Raw genomic sequence first — 20,146 nt, 5'->3', positions numbered from 1 at the left:
ATGGACCTAAGATGCTTCACAAACAAAAGAAGCTCCTGTCATTACTAATGAAATTAGACCTTTATTGGAATGTTGCTGTCCATTATGTTGTCAGAACTTGAGCAACAATAGAGTTTTAAAAATACTTTAAAGAGATGAATATTAATAAAGGTAGCGTGTCTTTTTTTATCCCTGTCTCTGAGGGGCGTTTACCCACTGCTGACTGTGCAAGTGTATGAGATAATATTGAAGGTCAATACATTCCTTTGCGTACTCATACAAAGCCCATATCCAAAGTTGCAAGCCACTCATATAGTCAGAAACCAATTACATACAATCAAAGAGATGAATGCATCTTTAAATATATTTATTATTTACAGCATTTGTTTGTTCAATGCTCTTACCCGGTGCCTTAAAAAGCAAATGTAAATAAGTGTGTGCAGTAAAGCCACATGAACAGTGTATACTGTAGAGGAAATGTCAGATCACAGATGAAGAGTCAGATATGTCAAACAGCACAGCAACAGCTAGCAGCATACTGAGCATACAGACAATACAATAATCCATTTAACAACAACAATAGTGACATTGTACAGAACACACAAGGCAGGTGATCAAGACGTGTGACCCCACAGGGGAGCTACAGTGAGATGTTCCAAGTTTCCAGAGAGCATTCTGGCCAGTACATAATGTCTGATAAATCACAGAGCTCACTGATAAGGAGGAGCCCTTCCCCCTGCTGCCCTGCTCAGCTAGCACCAGCATTTTGCGACAAATGCAAGCTGTCACCAGTTGCCAACCACTCATAGCAATAACTGGATTTCAGGTGTTTTCTCATAATTTGTGTTTGTTTCATTTTTTATTTTGCACTGAAAAATTACATTTACATTACCACAAAACAACAGCCTCAAAAATGACCACAAAACTGGATCTACACCTCCATGACCCATTCTCTACAAAAATTGTATGTCATGAGACTCACAAAGGTGATATTTATATGAAAATAATATGGTCTTGTAATTCATCATTTATTCTTTTTCCTACATCTGAACGGGTTTATATTTAGAGAAGACAAAGGAAATGTGTTCGAGAGAGAGAGAGAGAGAAAGAAATTACTCTTTTCTTTTCTTTTATTAATCTAAATTTAAAGTCAGTCCACCCCCTTTCATCTGCATAGGCACATAAGGAATGGCATCTATGTCTCTATTTCAAGCACAAGGGTGGGGATAAGCGATGAATTCACATAAGGAGTAAGTAACCACAACTCTGAAACACGCCCTTTTCATGCTGGGTTATTAACACATGCGTCAATAGTGCAACAGCTCCCCCTGCAGGTACTGTGCTTCTTGTGAGCAATGACTGTGAGTCCATTTATTTTGTACACATCTCCAATTACTTCGAATGCTATTAGTTTCGTGCCTTTTATGATGTCATACAATGGGAATATTGTATCAATGAATGGTAAAATAATTCGTTTCTGTAGCGAATGTAGGCCTTATGTAACAACAGATATTTGTTTACAGCCATGAATAATATCCTGAATAAAACGAACACTGCATGCATTCACATTAGGTCTGAGAGAGATTCAAAAGCTCAGTTTTACAAAATTTTTCAGCATCCTCACGGCATGGAAGTGTTTTGTGCTCTTTCCAAGACTAAGACACTGGAGACTATGCGGCTTAATTGTGCAGACCCGAAGATACTGATTTATGTTGCATGCCTGAGCTTTGATGCCATTTACAAGCATGGGAATGACAAATACAACAAATAGCATATCAAATGTATCATAACTCAAATCAGAAACTCAAGCTTATAGTTAGGGACTTAGTGTACGACTGTCACTGAAATGTAACTTACAATGCTGTTACAGTAAACTAATAGTTTAAATATGGCAAGTATTCATTTGACATATGTGCCAACTTACTATTCAGCACACGGGCCACACCTATTATTCTTTACTAGGTGTTAAGTCCGGGTGCTGCCACAGCAAAGAACATTCTAAGCCTGTGAAATGTGTTTGATAGCTGTTATTCAACAGACACATGACTCAGCAAATAGATATGGTGTAAGGCTGCCTAGGTAATAGTGCTACCTTTTAATTACAGAAAATATTTATTTACATGCTACACTGTTACACACTGTGACATATTGCTTCACATTGTAGTTATGTAAGAAGCTTATGTTTAGGGTGTCTCATAACTTAAAACAAATTATAATAAAGGATGCTGTTTCTATCGTAGGAACATATGGTGAAGTAGGAATGAAAGCACAGAATGGCCTTTACTGAACACGGGAGTCAAGTTGGCAACTACCACAGGATATGCCTTATCAAATAATTAACTAGTTTTTTTCCCACCATAAGGACTTTTTTATGTTCTCATTTACATTTATTTATTCATTTGGCAAACACTTTTATCCAAAGTGACTTACAAGTGAGGCAGAGTATAACACAGTTTTAAAAATAAAATATATCTGTTTAAATGTCTAACGCAAGCAAATGAAACAAAATATGAGATGGTGCGCATGGCATGCAATAAGAAGTTTGTAAGGTAAAGCATTACCTTTCCAGAGCCAGATGTTTTTGTTTTAATGAAATGTAATGTATTCACACACTATCAGAAATATTAGTCTTCATATAGTTGCAGAAATTGGGAGGAGCCAATCGCACAAATTTGTCTGGTTAGTAGGTCGCCAAACACCAAATGAGCATAATCACTCTGTTGGTATTGTAATACAGTTCTGTTTTTCGTTTTGTAAAAAATAATTGTGAAATAGTGACCGTGTACCAGACACTAAGAACCCGAACCATATATGAACACGCGATGGCGCTCTAGCACACAACTGAAATTTCAACTTTTGAAAAAAAAGAAATTGCCTTTTGGACCTGTAACCTGTCGTTTTTAATTAATTTATTTGTTTTAACAATTTTACCATACTTTTAACATACTTTTAACTTCACGCGAATCAAAACAGGTGAGGAGTAGTTACTTGATGAAGAACATAGTCACCATGAAGCAATTAAGGAGTGCCACTTGCAAGTAATAATGCAAATGAAAAAAAAATCATTTAGGATTTTATCAATAATTTCCGCACTTGGTGTACACACAATAGGCCCAAATAGTGTTTCAGTTCGAAAGCAATATGCAAATTATGGACAGTGGCAGTGGCGGGTAATTCAAATGTTGGCGAAAAACCGCTCTTCAGATCTAAATTGTGAAAGAAAAGAAAAGAAAAGTATCTGAGGTCAGAGATCTGTACTGTGCCGCGACATGTCTGCAAAGTCTTCGCTGAACAACATCGCCAGACAAGCGTCATTGTTTCATTTTTAAAATAAGCTACCAATTCATGACAGAGAATACAGCACGTTTTTCTTTATTTGTAGTTTTAGCTGCAAATGTAAATTCTTTTATTGGAATAAAATCGGTCACTAAATGAGCATGCTATGTAAATTTTTCGTTAATTACTATCAGAATGTACGAATAATTATGACCGAATTCAGTGGTGTGGGGAGTGGAGTGGTTAAGCTGCATGCATATTAAAGAATCTAAGCTAAGGATCGCAAAGCCAGCCTGCGAAAGACAGGTTATCGACATTTTAAGCCTTCGAACACAATATTAATTGTGTTTTTATTCTTAAATTGAACAAAACGGCAACATTTATGACGGTTGCACGCCAGTAAATTAAAAATAATACAGCACTCGGAGTAATGCTTTAAAAAACGCTACTGCATGTCACTAAACTCGCAGCTGCAAATCGCACTGCATTCTGCTTCACACACTCCACATACAATACGCAAACACTAAACCCATAGGCCTAATTCAGTCCTCACAGCGACGCATCTTTTTTTTTTTTCATTTCGGTACTCCTCTGAATTTATGGGCTTGTGGCAGCCAATATGAATCGCTTATACTTCTAAAGAAAAATTGTACAGGTAATATGCGATGGCTTCTGATAACTAAGTTTTTAATTGTATTGTTATTTAGTTTTAAGACATCCATAGGCCTCATGCATAGTAAATTATGTGACTTGTGCATCAAATAGTTTACACCCACGCTGTGTGCAGTTTCGAAGCCAATTTGACTCCCCATTTGTGTCCGGGGGGTGGCAGTGTTGCCTAGCTTTTATTTGTCAGGACCGGAGCGTTCTTTTTATTATAATTGTTGTAAACCAAAAAAGAAAAAAAAAAAAAAAAAAAACATTCTTTCCATAGCCTGCCAGAAAAGCAATGGCATTATGTCGTTTAAGGCCTTCCTCTCTTTTAGAATTGCCAAACATATTCTTATTTTGTATAATATTTATGGCGCTAGAATTTACCATTTCCATATTTCTGTTTTAGTTTGCATCTTCTTTTCAGAATAGATTGAAAGCCTTCAAAGTATTCTAAGACAATATGATTAATGCAGTAGATTTCCATTTCAGTGATCCGTGCCGGTGAAGTTTCAGAATGGCTGTAAAAACCTTTATGGAAAGATAAGTGGAAAGTGGACATTTGGACAGGCAGTTATCCCCCCATGTCCACGTACATGACAGTGATAATTACAAACTGCACAATTTATAGGCTACAACTTATATAAATAAATAAAGCCATGAACAGTAATGTGGAAAGTAGCAAAACACAAAACACTGCAGTACTAGCTAACTGTATCAATTATAAATATAAATGAGCAGTGAATGGAATAAAGTCTAGTGACTTGTTTTACAAACTAAAATTATTTCAAATCCAAACACATAAAATATGTTGCCTATTGATCCTTAATTACTGTCATCGTCTTCGTAGAAGACCAAACATCTCTCAGAAAAGTTAACATTTAAATATAGAATCTTTATTTTTGTGTTTATCTTAATTCTGAATTATTTATCTGAATTCCTGAATTCCATAGAGGCCTCCTCTAGGAATATAACCAAACTGTAGTAATTCATACTATAACCCCCTAAGAAAACCTTTGTTTTCAGTTTGCACAGATTGATGAATCATGAAAAACAGTTCTTGTCATTAGCTAGCAGCAAGTCATAGGCTGCAATAAAAAAATTCTATAACCAATTATGAAACAAAAGGCAAATATGCCACCAATGTCATCAACTAAAATCTCAACTAATACTTTTAGTAGGAGCACTAATACTGATTTTTTTAATATATATTTTTTTACTGTTAACAGTGTTGTTTTGCTATAGTTCCTTTTATGTCAAGAAGATGGTTATTCATTCTGTAATTGTTGTGAACACTTATGTAATAAAACTACATACAGTGACACATGACTGAATTTTTCTTTCTAAATCAATGGCATAAGAATTTTCTGGTGGGTAACAGTTAGCATGTTAGCAAAGACACCATTATATTTTGGCAATGACCTATCTTAAATCTGATTGCAAAATGCAGAAGTGCATGGCGTGTCGTCAATACTCCATTGAATAGAACCAATGATTCTTATGAATTGAGCATTTGAAAAGGTGAACGCGCATAGGTTTTCATTATGTGGGTGACAACCCCTGACAGCTTATCAATGCTTCTCCATTCAAACACATGATTTGCTCCAACTAGCTCAGCGCCTTGTTGGCTAATTGCTTTGGTTAGTTGGTTAGAACACAAGGAAGAATCTCCACGCACCTGTAACTGTGATATTCTTTAAACTGACAAGTCCCCCCAGTTCTGATTTACTTTCTCCACAGCTTCCCCCATGAATTTAATTCCCACCCAGGAGTCCTGTTGTACCTAGAAACACTGCTACTGGAGCAGGTGTCTATGGGAAAAAAAAGTACATTTCTAATTGATAGAACACAGACTGGATAGTAGGAGACATGGGTGGGAGTTAACACAAAAAGACTATTTAAATGGCACAGTGGTAAGGAGAGCAGCAGTGTAGCATAGTGGTATGGAGAAGAGCTCGTAACCAAAAGGCTGCTGGTTTGATTCCCTTCTAGAGCACTGCTGCTGTACCCTTGGGCAAGGTACTTAACCCAGAATTGCCTCAGTAAAGAGCCAGCTGTAAAAATGGATAGCATGTAAAAACTGAAACTTATGCTCTGGATAAGAGCATCTGCTAAATGAGAATGACATAATGTAAACAGTATAAATGCATTACATAATGCAATAACATGGCACATGTGACATTAAACAAAACCTGACATATCTTTGACATTGTATTTTGCTATTAAAGTGGGCATAAGTATTAATGATTTTTTCATTAACAGCCCACAAATTGACTAATCTACTAGCAAACATCTGGACAGATAACAATATTTTTGTGGGTTCAGTTGAACAAGTAAATAGTGCTCCCTATTAAACACATATCACCCAAGATGCTATACAATGTATTGCATGTTGATAAAGATGAAGTGCTGCTATTTTCAAATGCAAAATTCAGTTTTACATGTCCAATCTAAACCCATGAGAAGCAAGAGCTTCTTCAGCTATTCTAATCACTATTAAGCATCTCACGTAGAACATGCAGACAAATTATTCCAATTTGATAACATCTACCATTGCATAGATGCACTTTCCCTGTCAGACATGAGAGGTACTACCACATTCTTTTTTTCTTTAGATTAGCATAATTTAATATTATAAATCTATTAGACTGCAATGTTTCTCCATGGTGCCCAGCAGGGGAGTGTTTCCCATTGGACTAGATGTGCACTTGTGGTCTTGAGGCTGTGTTTGGCACCGCTGCTTGCTGGTGTGTGGTTGGTGGTATCCTTGTGGTATCCAAATATTCACATTCCTCTATGCCCCCTTGTCATAAAATGAACTATTTTTTAGTCTGACTCAAAGGGTGTAGCTGAGGGAACAAAACCCCCCTCCCTTTACTTGGATTTGAGAGGAAGGTGGGAAGATCATGTGTGCTGATGCATCTTCCTCCTTGACAGATGGAGTGTAATCGCTTGGGTTCCAGAGGAAGGACCACACCACAGCTCAATAGTAGCATATCATGGAGTCGCTGTATTACAATTGCAGAATTCCTTCTCCTCCCTACATTCTCCTCTCCTCTGTACTCACATTCTTAAGTAGGAGATCCATATACAGCAAGCCAGAAGAGCATCTCCTCAAGACTCTAAGCCCAAATGTTCAAATGCAACTGTGTCGAGGCTTAGGCCATATTTTTCCTTACACTTTGCTCGATTTTGCCGTCATCTTTTTTTCTGCATCATCTGTCAGAACCTGTCTGCTCATCCTGTCCACAGAGCCCACTGTATCAGCTGAAACATATATGCATAAGGACACCTTCAACAACACGCCAAGTTAATTTAAGTTAATTCCCACTGCAGCTAAAATGTGTCTGCATTGAAGCTGGAGATGAGCTGAGCCGCCGGTCTTCCCATTCTGTCCCAGCACTTCAGGTGTGTGGATTTCTGTTCTGTGCCCTGTATTAGCACCAGAGCAGTTTCTGGTACTCTGTCTTAGTAACCTTTTCTGTTTTTTGATTGATTTATTTTTTCCTTCACGTTAGACAAAGAGACATAAAAGTGTTCCCACTACATATACTATGTATAATACAATGACAATATTAACCAGATTCATTTGATCTGAGGTTTGGGACCATGATTTCCTGATTTTACTGGATTTTGGGAAGGGGGAGATTACTTCATTGCTCAGTTGGATACAACCTGCAACAGTCCGCAGTTTATGTTTCTTGACATTTGGCTCTTGTCTAGAGCAGGAGTAGTTAACTGACCCAAAGCTGGAGGAAGACTGTACTCACAGTCTCAATGGTAAAAAAAATCACACAGTTTGGAATTTTGACACTCATTTCAAACTACTCACCACCAGTCTTATGAAAGATTGTTGCAAGTGGGTTTGAAACTGTTCTGATGAAAAGCATCATCCATTTTAACCCCAGATAAGGGTTCTCCAGTCAGACCCTGTTTGCTCATTTGTTTTTAAATAGCTAGCCATTGGTTTTGATGTGTTTTGTTGGTTTTGATGTGTTTTTGATTATGAAAACAGTATCTGTTGGTGCATGGCTGAGACAGATTTTTCATCTACCTTTAGACAGAGGAATGGTTTGACTAAGGAATCAGTAGCTAATATTGTAACTATGATATCTGTTATTATTTTATGTCTTAACATATTTTTGTTCTTTGTTTGCTGTAATCTATGTATCTGCCAGTTAAGATTCAAAGGTTTTTTGTTGTGCAGTTGCACACAATTCTAGATTTGACTGACCTTTGACTGAACTCACCTTCTCCTTGGGCTGTGAATGCTCAGGTATCCAAGAGGAGCTACGCATGATTGCAAAACCATTTTTTACTAATGATTGAGGGATATTACACTGCAATCAGAATCATGTCATGGTTTATATTCAGCAAAAGAAAAATGGAATTAATTTTCTCAAAGTTTTCTCATAACATTTATATTTTATATCTTTTTGTGTGTGGAAACAGTGCATTAAAATGTTTCATAATCAAACACCACGTGCCACACCTACCTCAAATACCTCAACGCGTGTGTTTCCTGGAAGAACAGAGGAATGCCAAATCTTGGTGCATTTGTGTGGTTGAGGTGCAACAAATCAATATGCCTCAATACAGGCCATGTGACAACATATAGCATGGCTTGGGTTAAATCTTGAATAGTTATCACTGGTATGTCAAATCTTCCTCAACAGTACAAGGATGCTCATAAGTACAGTGCCCATGTTAGACAGCCTTGGTGGATGCAATGTTATCCAACTGGACACAGATTATATCTAATGCCAAAATGCTTACTTTCGCATGCATTACTAATTGAATGCATGTTTAGAACCAGTAGGGACCCAAGGGTTTGCGATGAGCCTCTCTCTTTTCAATTATGGTGCATTGGTTTATTTCTATTCTCAAGAAGACTGTAATTGTTTTAGCCCACGATCCATCTTCAAAATTGCAGGCATGCCCACTAGATTCTTGCAACTCCCAAAGGCCGGATGACAGGAGTTATTCGGAAGACTACCGTGAGGGACACAAATGGCTCACTGACATATTGAATTGGTTTAACAGAAGACCAAAATAGTAACTACTGTTGCATATTCCTTTGGAGCTTGTCAGAGGTGCATCCGCTATATTATTATGACGTTCTCTTCCAGGTCCCTCTGTTCATTGGCCACTTGGGTGTTAAGATGTATTTCATTCTGAATAAATTAACAATGTGATATCTGCAGATGACAAAGCACAGATCAAATGAAGATGGGGAAAGCAAAATACAAAGTTGAGAAATGCAATATCCTCATTAACTGTCAGTGATGTTTCACTTACATGGGATTCCATATTTGTTATGATGAACAAAATTGTAATCAAAATATATTTATTTATTTATTTTCCCCATATGCCGCTCGGCCACATGACATAGGACAATTATATCTCATACCATTAAAAAGTTTACCACCAGTATTATACAGTATAAATAAAAGTAGTGCCCTAAAGAGGGTAGGTGGACATGCCTTTTTAGGATTTCTGCATGTTTCTGCTCGGTTAATGAAAGACGGCAAATCTTAACATGTACAATGAGGGAAATATAAGAGTTTGTCCATCATAAAGATGATTTGTGACAAAAGTCAATTCTGTGACAATTCAGTGACCAGAAGGAAAAGGCAAAACAAACAAACAAACAAAAAAAACTCAGATAAAAATATATTGCCAGTTTTCATCAGCCTAATGCATGACTTCAGTTTTCTGCCTGGTGACAGCTATAGATGAGGAAAATACGGAGCAGCCATGACAGATAATTTGTTTGGGGTGTTTCCATAGTGACCAGTGGTCAGCTTCTGTAAATGGGTCATACTTATAATGCCACCTGTCACTAGTAAGAAGAAATACTTTATTTAAGAAACACGTTTTAACTGGTGAATCCACGTATTCTGTATCAGTCGATCTGAGTTATAACTGGTCAACGTGGTATAGATTCTCTATTGAGTTATTCTTCGGATTCCGCTGAATGTGATACATGTGATCGCATTGATTTGCTTTATTTTGCGTTACAATCGGATTGTTGTTCCCATATTTTGGTGCTGGATCTGAATGACCGTGATGTAAAATACGTATCGCTTTTTTCTGGTATCCTTGTTATCCCACATCTGTTGAAAAAAAATGCATTTACATTCTGGACACCAATTAATGGCGTTTCGGGATGAGTGGATGAATTGCCATTATCAAACGATTAACGTGATTACGCAATACACCTCGGATGACAGAATTGACAAGATCACTCAGGATCGACCCCCTAATTTTAGTGCCGGTGTTGTGTATGTTGACTCACGCATAGATTCACTGCCCACATCTCCGCGAGCACGAAACCTCTGAGGCTGAAGTGACATGTGGTCGGTGAGGCACGGCACTCACCTGTGCGATGCAACTGTGTTTTGTCTGAGATATGTTTTAGGTCACGCAATTTCAGAGTTGGGAACTCTGTGTTATTAACGACGCTAAGACTTCCCAGTCTCAAAAGCTCCTGGCTAAAACAATTCCTCCTCGACCCACTGAGCTAGTACGCGTGCGCGTCGGTGGGAAAGTCTGGAGGTAGCGTTGCGCCTCTGCAGGACTGTCAAGCTTCGAGCGGCTCCTGCTCACGGCGCCTCGCAGCGAGCCACAAGAGCGGAGAGAGGGAGGGGCAGACTCAAAGCAAGCAGATCGCCTCCGTGGAAACAAAAAAAAAAAAAAAATCACGAACCTTCTGATACCCCCATTGCAACACGAGCAATGGTCTTTATCTCCGCCTGACCATGGTGCGTCTTGTTAAAGCAAGAGGACAGGGCGCGGTTTAAAATACATACATGGTTTTGTGAGTTGGGGGTGAGGAATTCGTAAATAAAGGACCCCCTCCTCTCCCTGCTGCTGCATCATCTTTTGAGCATAATGTCAAAGGGAAAACACAACGAGGCGCGTATCAACGCAAACGATGTGTAGTAGTACAACTTCCTACGGATCGCTGGTCCTGAGCACCACAACAGAGGATTGAGAGGAGTATCGATCGGTCTGTAAATAAATAAATAAATCGGCATGGATCCGCGCTAAAGATGTCCCTGTAGTCGTGGCTGACTCCGGTAGCAGAAGACGTGGAGGAGAAAACGGAATGTAAGTCTCTTGCTTCAGAACAGAGAGAAGAAGGAACGAATTGCAAAAGGAAGAGGTGGGTCTGGATGAGGGCGCGAAGCTGCGCTTAAAGCGACTGGCGCTGTCCGTTCAGCACCACTGCCGTCACCTTGCGCTGAATGTCATCAGGCGCCGAGAATAATTTACCAATTGAAATCGACGGATCTGGGTCTTGGGTTTCAGTTTTAGGAATCGAGCATTTGAATTTTTCTTCTCTCCTTTTGGAATAATGGCCGTTTTTTGACGTTTTATTGTTTGTACTGTGATGTTGAATGTAAACATTTTGGATATTGCAATTTTTCATCATTGTGCTTCTGGGGGTAGCTACAGGCTGGTAATCGCTTTCTTTGACAGCCGCTTAAAACCGCCGTCGAGGCACTGATTACTTCACTATATTAGCTGTTGCGTTTTTGTCTTTTTATTACTGGAACCGCATATCTTTCTCCCCTACTTTCATTTCTTATCAATAACGCACCTTTTATTTGGCTTTCCATCTTTGCTCATCATTCCTGTCCCTTCCCTTCTCCTTTCCCCTTCCCCTCTCGCACATGTCATCCGGGTCCCACCGCGTTGCCCCGTGTACGGTTAGCGTTGTAATGCCTGTAACTTATTCGAGACATGCCTAAGGGACGCGATGGGCCAAGGCGACGAGAACGATCGCATTGTAATAAACGTGGGAGGGACCAGACACCAGACTTACCGCAGCACCCTGCGCACGCTGCCGGGCACCCGGTTAGCCTGGCTCGCTGAACCAGATGCGCACAGCCACTTCGACTACGATCCAAAGATCGACGAATTCTTCTTTGACCGGCACCCTGGCGTGTTTGCGCACATCCTCAACTACTACAGGACTGGCAAGTTGCACTGTCCTGCAGATGTTTGCGGGCCCTTGTACGAGGAAGAGTTGGCGTTCTGGGGCATCGACGAGACAGACGTGGAGCCATGCTGTTGGATGACCTATCGGCAACACCGAGAGGCTGAAGAGGCCCTGGATAGCTTCGGCGGAGGAGCCCTCGACATAGGCAACGAGGAAGCTGATGGGGACGGCATGGGGGACTCGGGAGACGGCGACGAGGAGCTGGAAATGACTAAAAGATTGGCACTGGGGGACTCCCCGGATGCCAAATCTGCGGGACTGTGGCGGCGCTGGCAAAAGCGTGTTTGGGCACTCTTTGAAGATCCTTATTCTTCTAAATATGCAAGAGTGAGTAAGAAGTCTTTAATGTCCTTAAATGCATCATTGTTTCTGTTTCTTTTTCATCATCTATCAGGTGTGCACTGAGTGGAGTCGATGGCATCTAGAGGGACATCTTGCAACTTTAAAGGGTCTCTATAAATTGCAGAGCATACCTGATTGTTTTAAGGTGAACTGTGATTGTAGAGCTATCGTCTAGCCTGTTGATTTCACATTGGTATTCGTGGTCGGGCAGCTGAAGTGTAACTGGAATATGTTGAAATAGCGCACGTATCATACGTTTTTCTAGTGAATCGCAGTTTATTGTGTGTACATGTGTGTGAGAGTGTGCGTTTGCGTATGTGTGTGTGACACAAAATGAGAGAGGGAGGGAGAGAGAGAAAAAACCTGTTACACTGCGCAAGCTTGGCTTTTCAGACTCTAACCTTGAAGTGATATTGAACAGATCAACTTCATACTCACAATTTCTCATTTCAGCTAGTTCACTGCAGATCGAAGCTAAAATGGAGAAACCGTGGTGTCCGTCTTTTCCGTTTCGACGCACTGTTATGTTTGATTCAGTGGAAAGCCACTGCAGAATGTACCTCTTACGGTCATGCTATTACACATGGTAATGGCTGTGTTGTCTGCATGAAAATCTGTTCTTGGTTGATTGCTACAAGCCTGCTAAACCGCGTCTCGTCAGCAGGTTCAATCAGAAGGAGTAATGACGCTGACGTCGGAGCTTATCACACAAGTGGCCACACTGCGTTTTAAACATGGTGACCAAATTTTAGAAGCAGGTCTGAGCGCAGTGCCATGTATTTGGAGCCACGGCGTAGCCGTGCAGCAGAACGCAGGCAATAATTCGTGTTTATCCGGAGAGCACATGTGCATTCTGTCTGGGCGCCTTGTTTCATTGATCAACGGTCTTTTTTTTCATCCTGGTGCGCTGTGTTACATGCAGGCGCCCTGCTCCGCAACCGCGGGAGAGCTCACACACAAATTAATCTCACGGGGAGAAGATTACAGAGAATTCATCACTAGGCTAAAGGCTTCCATTATTTATATTCCTGTCCTGCTTTGAGATATGACACCCAAGGAGACAGTAAACTCACTTTTGACAACACACGCACTGCTTTGATATTTTGATTGTAAGCGCAGTTGTCATATCACCTTTGGCATTATATAATAATAATAATAATAATAATAATAATAGGAAGTGTATAACGTGTATAAAGCAGAAGCTGCAGACACTATTACATTTCATTACAGTATTATTATTTCGACAGGTGCCAAGAATCACAAAGAACATACGATATATAGTCTAACATCGTGATAACATACATTATTTCAAAGGTTTTCCATCGTTTCCCCATTCAGTGCAATGGGTTTTTACGAGTAGGGAGTAGGTTGTAGGTTGGCCCTCAAAACACAATTTCTGGTAAGCGCACTCTCCAGCTATGGGCTGCCAGATGCGTCAAAGTACATTTATTTTAGCATGTATTTATTCAAAATTTAACGTTTACACAAAATTTCACTTTTATCACAATTACAATTTCTGGAAATGTCAAATATTTTTCATCATTTAGTAGATGCTTCATATTCCTGATTAAGTGTAGGGGAACACTTCATCAGATCTGTGCCACAAAAATAACTGAGATGCATTTCCATGTAATATTTTTGTAAAATTGTTCGTTATTTCTGAGGAAAGCATTCCCCACCTTTGACTTTTATCATGGTTAACAATTTATGTTTTATTTTTTGCTGCTTTCTGCCAAGCAATGTGATTGTCTTCTTGATGGCTCTGAATAAACAATTATGAAGAAGAATGGATAAGCTTGAGGTTTAAAAGGTCAAAGGGGCCTTTCAAGCAAGAAGGTCACAAAATTATGGAAGCCTGAGGGAGGGACAGATGCAAACTGACAGAAAATTAAGAGAGGGAATATGCTAATGGGATCCACAAAATAATTAGGGCCTATATTTTAAAGTTCCCTTGAGTCACAGAAAGATGCTTACATTGTAGGTCAATCCTGTATAAGCCTTTTTGTATATAAACACGCATGTGTGCGCGTACACACACACACACACACACATACACACCCATCCGAACACACCAAAACTTTGTTCTGTTATAGCAATATGCCCCAACTAGCTGTCTCGGGGCAATTTGTTCAAACCATTACAGACTGCAGAGAGTAAATTTTCCTTGAAATTTCAGTACAAGCAGCCAGGGCATCTTGATCTTGGACACACAGATGCCTTTACTGTAGTTACCAAGGAAAAGGGTATCTTAAATAGAAATGTGACAGTGTATGCATACTATCAACCCCTCTAATTGTACATGTACATTAGGTAAATAAGGTTTTCTTTGTCACCCCATTGACAAACCTTTGGCATGACTGACCATGAGACTCCTGATAGGATGGCATATCAACATAGCCACAACGTCAGTGTCTTGTAGGAACAGCAAGGAGGGTAAATGTCTGTGGACCCTGTCAATGTTTGGGAAGGATTGCAGAAGAAGACCAGATAAATGTTGGTGATGCTAATGTTTCAGGTGGGGACGTGGCTCTCTCTGGACCATGTGAAAAAACGGTCCACCTCACAGTCCACTGCAACATGCAGAAATAGTGATCACTTCCTTACCGTAGAATTAGAAGGAGTTTAACTTTTTCCTAATCCAGACCATAAATGAAATTAAACCATACATACTTCTATCAAGATTTAGAGGAGGGGGAGCATTGGGTCAATAAAACGTTGTTGGTGAAAGTTCTGCAACATCTAGAGAAGCTGGTATTATGGTCCGTTTGTGAGAATAATGAAAAATGCTAGTGTGTTCATCATTAAATGAATGACTTTTAAGACAATTAAAGTCACCTGGATACAAGAAATCCAAAGGCCCTGCGTGACATTGAACAAACTGTCATGTAGCTGATCATTTCTTATACTGAAATAGGGGAGGATCAATCTTCCAGTATTATGTATTCTGTTTATGTATTGGGCGATTTGGGTTTCGGGTTTTAAAACTGCACTGCTTGTAGATTACTACCCAGGAGCAATGAATTAAACTGGACTGTGTTTTTGTTATTACTAAATGTCTGGTGATTCATTAGATTTCCTCAGCAGGAAAAGTGGAGTGTTGCTCATTCATAGTACAACAATCCCTTATGCTGGAGGTGAAATGATAGTGGTACATATAGTGCTGGTTCGTAAGCGCTGATAGAGTGCCATGGATGTGATTGTTTAATAATTATATGTCACAAACAGTGTAATACTTAAGTATTTCAATGCCATAAAAAGTATTATCCATGCACAATTGTAAGGTTGCACTTTCTCCCATGTGTCACATGTGGTGTCACAATGGCATATGTAGACATTTTGGGCTAATTTCATATGCATAGTATATTTGTCAGCAAAAAGGTGAACTGGGTATGACAACATGAGTGTGGAGCTGTCACTGGTGCATGAGGGCCAAGGCAGATGATTACATACATTATTAACCATTATAAACCCCTTAGCATGCTTTTTAAACATGGAAAGGTAAGTTGGACAGGTGTGAAAGTAGTCATATTAAGGTTTAAAATAATAAGGGTCTATGTACTATACTGCAGAAAACTTACTTGAGCACTCCCGGATGTTCACAATAAATTATCACATGTGACTCCTCATGTTGTCAGCAATTGAGCTTTAATAAAATGTGTCGACAACACAATTGTCACGCAGTGATGAGTGAGCTGTGAAGTGTGCTTGGTTTATAGTAACATCTGGTATGTTCTTGTCCTTGGCCTGTTCGGTGCTGTTTTTTTCCCTCCATTTTCAGTGGGTCTTGGGAATAATTTTCCATGGCAACCATTTCAGAGCTAAACCAGAACTAATTAATGCACTGTCTGTTAAGAAATATCCCTTCACTGTTAGAAAATGGACTTGCATTTGCTTTTTTTGTAGTAATGTTTGAAACATTAGTGGCTGGTGTTGATTTTCTGTTGAAAAGCATTTTTTTTACAAGGATATCATGTTAATTTCTTTAAATCAATGCTGTTGTGGATCTCGAATTTGTTGGACACGCAAATTGACTGTCTTGGAGTAGTGCATGATTTCATTGTTAAATTGAATACAGGTGAGCTTAATTTAATTGATTTGTAAATTAATTAATTGATTGGAATGTACCCAGCTGAATCACCTTAGGTAATTAGTGGAAGCTACTAAAATCCAAATCTTTGAACTCTTTACCTCACATATGCACAGGGACATCAAGAGGTGGCCCATTTGTTTGATTTTCATCCGTTGTGCTAGAGAATAGAAGGCAAAGCATGATTACTTGAAATCTGGTTGAGGGGGGGAGAGACCAAATATCTATACAATCCAGCACTGGTAATTGTTTGTGTTGGATAGAAACCACAGCAGTGTATCTTTTAGCAAACATTATAGTACGCAATAAAGAGGCCAAATGAATGAAAGTCTGAACCGATCAATCACCTCAGCCAATCAGTATAGATTCTTCTGTGTTTCACACAGTCTGATTATTTACTTACCATCCTATTGCGGGGAAGAGGCCATTTATTTAAATGGAGCACTCTATTTCCCCCCTTGCAGGAAAGGCATTGATATTTTATGTATGGTTTGATTTATAAGAGCATTACTTATTCATTCATAGAAAAGGCATTGAAACAGATCGGCAAGGCTCCAGCCCACACCCCCATCCCAGGGGCCGTAGCAGCTCCAGTAGCCAGTATGCCAGAGCAAGTAATGAGGCAGGGCCATTGGAGTAAAGCAGCAAGGCATTTAATACCCAGACACAGATAACCAGGGATGGCAGCGTTCAGCTGGGGCTAGGCTGTGCATCCACATGCTCCTTTCACCTAAAGGGGAATCGGGTGTGGGAGCCCAATAAGACAAGGAGCAAGGGTTTGGTTGGGACACAGATGCTGAACAATGGTTTGGGCCTTGCACTTGATCAGAATTCAGGGGTTAAAATTCCCAGTTAGAATGGTACCGTTGGAGCCTAGTGAAACAATAAAGCAATGTGAGTTGCTCTGAGAGGAGGAAAGTGAGGTCACTGATACCCAGGGCTTACTCCATGTTGGTGAGCCAGCTTGCTTTTCCCATCTTCCTGTTCATTTTTACCTCATCTGCCTCACTTAAGAGGCCCTGCATTAGCTAGAACATGCTAAGCAATGGGGCCATGATGACATTAACTCCCTCACCACTCCATCTCCTGTGCTTCCTCAAACACAGCCAGCAGCCAAATGTCCAATCTACATGGGTACTGTTGCAGTCATAAGAGCAAAAACACACAGAAGCACAGCAGCACATAATCCCAGTGGTTTCTGGGAATGGCTGTGACACAACCTTGTAGATCACATGACCCTGCCTGCAAAAATGTGCAGAGTTTCAGTAAATCAGCCAATCAATACATTACTAAAACAACCAGAATTGAATTTCACAAAGCAGGTTGCCACAAATTTGTTTCAAACACACATTCCAATGGAATAAGAGGTTAAATTACAGTCTTCTTAATTTCAAATTTTGTTTCTTGTGAAAGAACTTGAATTTGTTTACATAAAATTGTTACATAAAAGGTTACATAAAATAAGTTGATGGGTTGAGCAAGAATTACCTTTGGCTTGGGCTCAGTGAAGCAAAAGGTTTATATGAGGCTACCACGATACTAACATGCTGGGTAAAGGATAATTGCAAAGGCACTTTCTTAAGACCTTTCCTGAATCTTTAAAACTTTATTTAAAACCCTAAAACCAGCCCAATTGTCAAAGAGCCTCTTTTGGAACTAGGAGATGAACTGAAATAAATTTCAAACAGTGATCAATCAGACAGAGGCCATGAAAACCTCATTGTAAGTGAGATGCAAGATGCTCATGTGTTCCATGTCTGTATTCGGTGGGTAGATCTGGGATATTAGCCCCTACTGATCCCAAACTGGTGAGCAGGAAAAGAGTAGTCCATGTCATAAGTTGGAATTCTTGGTTTTCAGCAAGGTCATCATTCTGCATGTCTGATCTGTGTTCTTGTCATAATCAAAACTACAAGAAAATAAAAATGGAAACTACAAACTGCAGTCCTCAGTCATGATATGAGTCCTCTCTCCACCACAGTTCAGCCTTTTGATTTGTGTGTGTTTGTGTGTGTATACTGTATGTGTGTGTATCTACCTACAGTTATCTATTTCAGATCTTCAGAACTTATATATAGCTTTCACTCTCAGAATCTGGTTGCAAGTGAATTGCTCCTACACTCACAGGAGCAGTAGTCAGTATCCTGAGTCAAATGGATAAAATTAAGTGATTAAATGAAGAAACAAGTGGGCAGTGAGACAGAAGAGGTTTCCAGGGCTCAGACCTTCATTGTGTGTGTGTGCTCTGTTGCAGGAGATGGCGAGGCTGCAGTTTGCATGTCTGCTGCTCTGGTGACTCAGAGTTTGATATCGCACATCGCAATCAAAGCATTGCACTCCCCGAGATCCGGAGACTCGCGCATGCCGGTCGCCATGGCGACTTTGTTGTTGCCGAGGGGACGGGTTTGCCGAGCAAGGGTCGCTTTGAGTGACAAGGCGCTGGCGGGTGGCCACGGGAGCGCACTTGAAGCGTGAGATCGATGTCAGCGGCACCTGCGAGCATCGAGATGGTGGACTGTGGTGAAGGGGGGGGGGGTTCATTTGTGGAACTGCGTCCCACGCAGCTGCATCTCTGTCAGGGGTCAAAGGTCAGGAGTCAGCAGGTCATGTGACCTAAGCAGAGCGATATCGACCATTGTGAGGGATGCTGCAGCTGTGTAACTAACAAAGCTGAACCACAGAACCTTATGCATCAGTATGGGAGCTGTGGCGTCTCTCCCAGACACAACACCACTAAAAGATCTTTGCCCTCTTTGTACATGCTACCCTTAAAATTTCCACTGAGATGCTCACAGCATTGCTAAAATGTTGGGTATTTAGATATTAGCGTACAAGACAGACAAGTGCAGATGTTTGCAAGGCGCAAAATGGTTGCCTTTCACCGAAATGTTTATTGTCAGAACTATAAACATGAGAAAGGAACAGTATATGAGCCATAAGGTTTCAATGGCATGAATGGGGTTACGCTCTGTCCTGCAAAAACGCTCAGATCTTATAAACACTGTTGGGTTATATAAGTCTCTCATGTCCCAAACCCACCTGATTTATTTCCTACAGACCTCTCTTATCATGCTTTTTCTTATTAAGTTTTCAATGCAGATAATGTATATCCTCAAAACGTGTAAGAAATTTAGAATGAGGACAATAGGTAGCTAGATGCCTTTACCTTTTACCTTTATTTATTTACCTTTATTCAAATTAAATTGAACTGGGTAAATCTTTGCTCAGTTATTTTTTAATTTGTTACTTTCATCAGTGGGTATTAATATATCAAAGAATTTGGAGAGTAGGGATCATGTTATAATAATTATTGGAAGTACTTTGAATCTGTTGCTTAAAGTGCCAGAATTGCCCTCACAGCTGTGGAGCATAACTGTTGAAATAGCAAATCTTTCATTACAAAGCTCTTATTTGACTTTTTACAAAGGGCCTTGTCAGCTGAAAGTGAGGAGTCGGTGAGCTGCCAGCTCAACTTTAGGACCTCGGATGCTGAGGTATCTTAGAATTTCAGCCTAAATCCATGCTACTTTCAAAGTATGCAAAAAGTGCAGACGGTGGTCAAAACTGGCCAACAGTGACCTTATTTTAGGGATCGTTAGCTGGCATGGACATGGCTCCGATCTACCAGCCTGCTGAACCCCATCAGGGATAACTGGAGGACAGGCAGACTGGACCTCAGCCCACAGCAGTCTATATAAGGATGTTTTGCAGGGAATGCAGTCAGCGCTCTGGATGGCTGCTAAAGTTCCCCTCCAAACACTAGCGGCGGGGGAAGATTTGTTTACTCGAACCAGCGGAACTGT

At 40.1% G+C, this 20,146-nt stretch overlaps 1 protein-coding gene across 11 annotated transcripts in view; it reads left to right on the top strand.

Moving 5' to 3' along the window:
- Positions 1 to 10,465: 10,465 nt before the first annotated feature.
- The window catches only part of kcnc1a (potassium voltage-gated channel, Shaw-related subfamily, member 1a), a 55,423-nt gene continuing 45,742 nt past the window's right edge, over positions 10,466 to 20,146 (top strand). For all 11 annotated transcript variants that reach the window (XM_036544127.1, XM_036544123.1, XM_036544132.1 and 8 more), the window contains exon 1: positions 10,466 to 12,241. In XM_036544127.1, the coding sequence (XP_036400020.1) occupies positions 11,672 to 12,241 (570 nt within the window). In that variant the 5' untranslated portion in view covers positions 10,466 to 11,671. The remainder of the gene's footprint in view (positions 12,242 to 20,146) is intronic.

The sequence above is a fragment of the Megalops cyprinoides genome, chromosome 13 (genome assembly GCF_013368585.1).
Source record: "Megalops cyprinoides isolate fMegCyp1 chromosome 13, fMegCyp1.pri, whole genome shotgun sequence".
NCBI classification, from domain to species: Eukaryota; Metazoa; Chordata; class Actinopteri; order Elopiformes; family Megalopidae; genus Megalops; species Megalops cyprinoides.
Note: the sequence above shows the minus strand (reverse complement) of the source record. Positions and strands in the feature narration are given on the sequence as shown.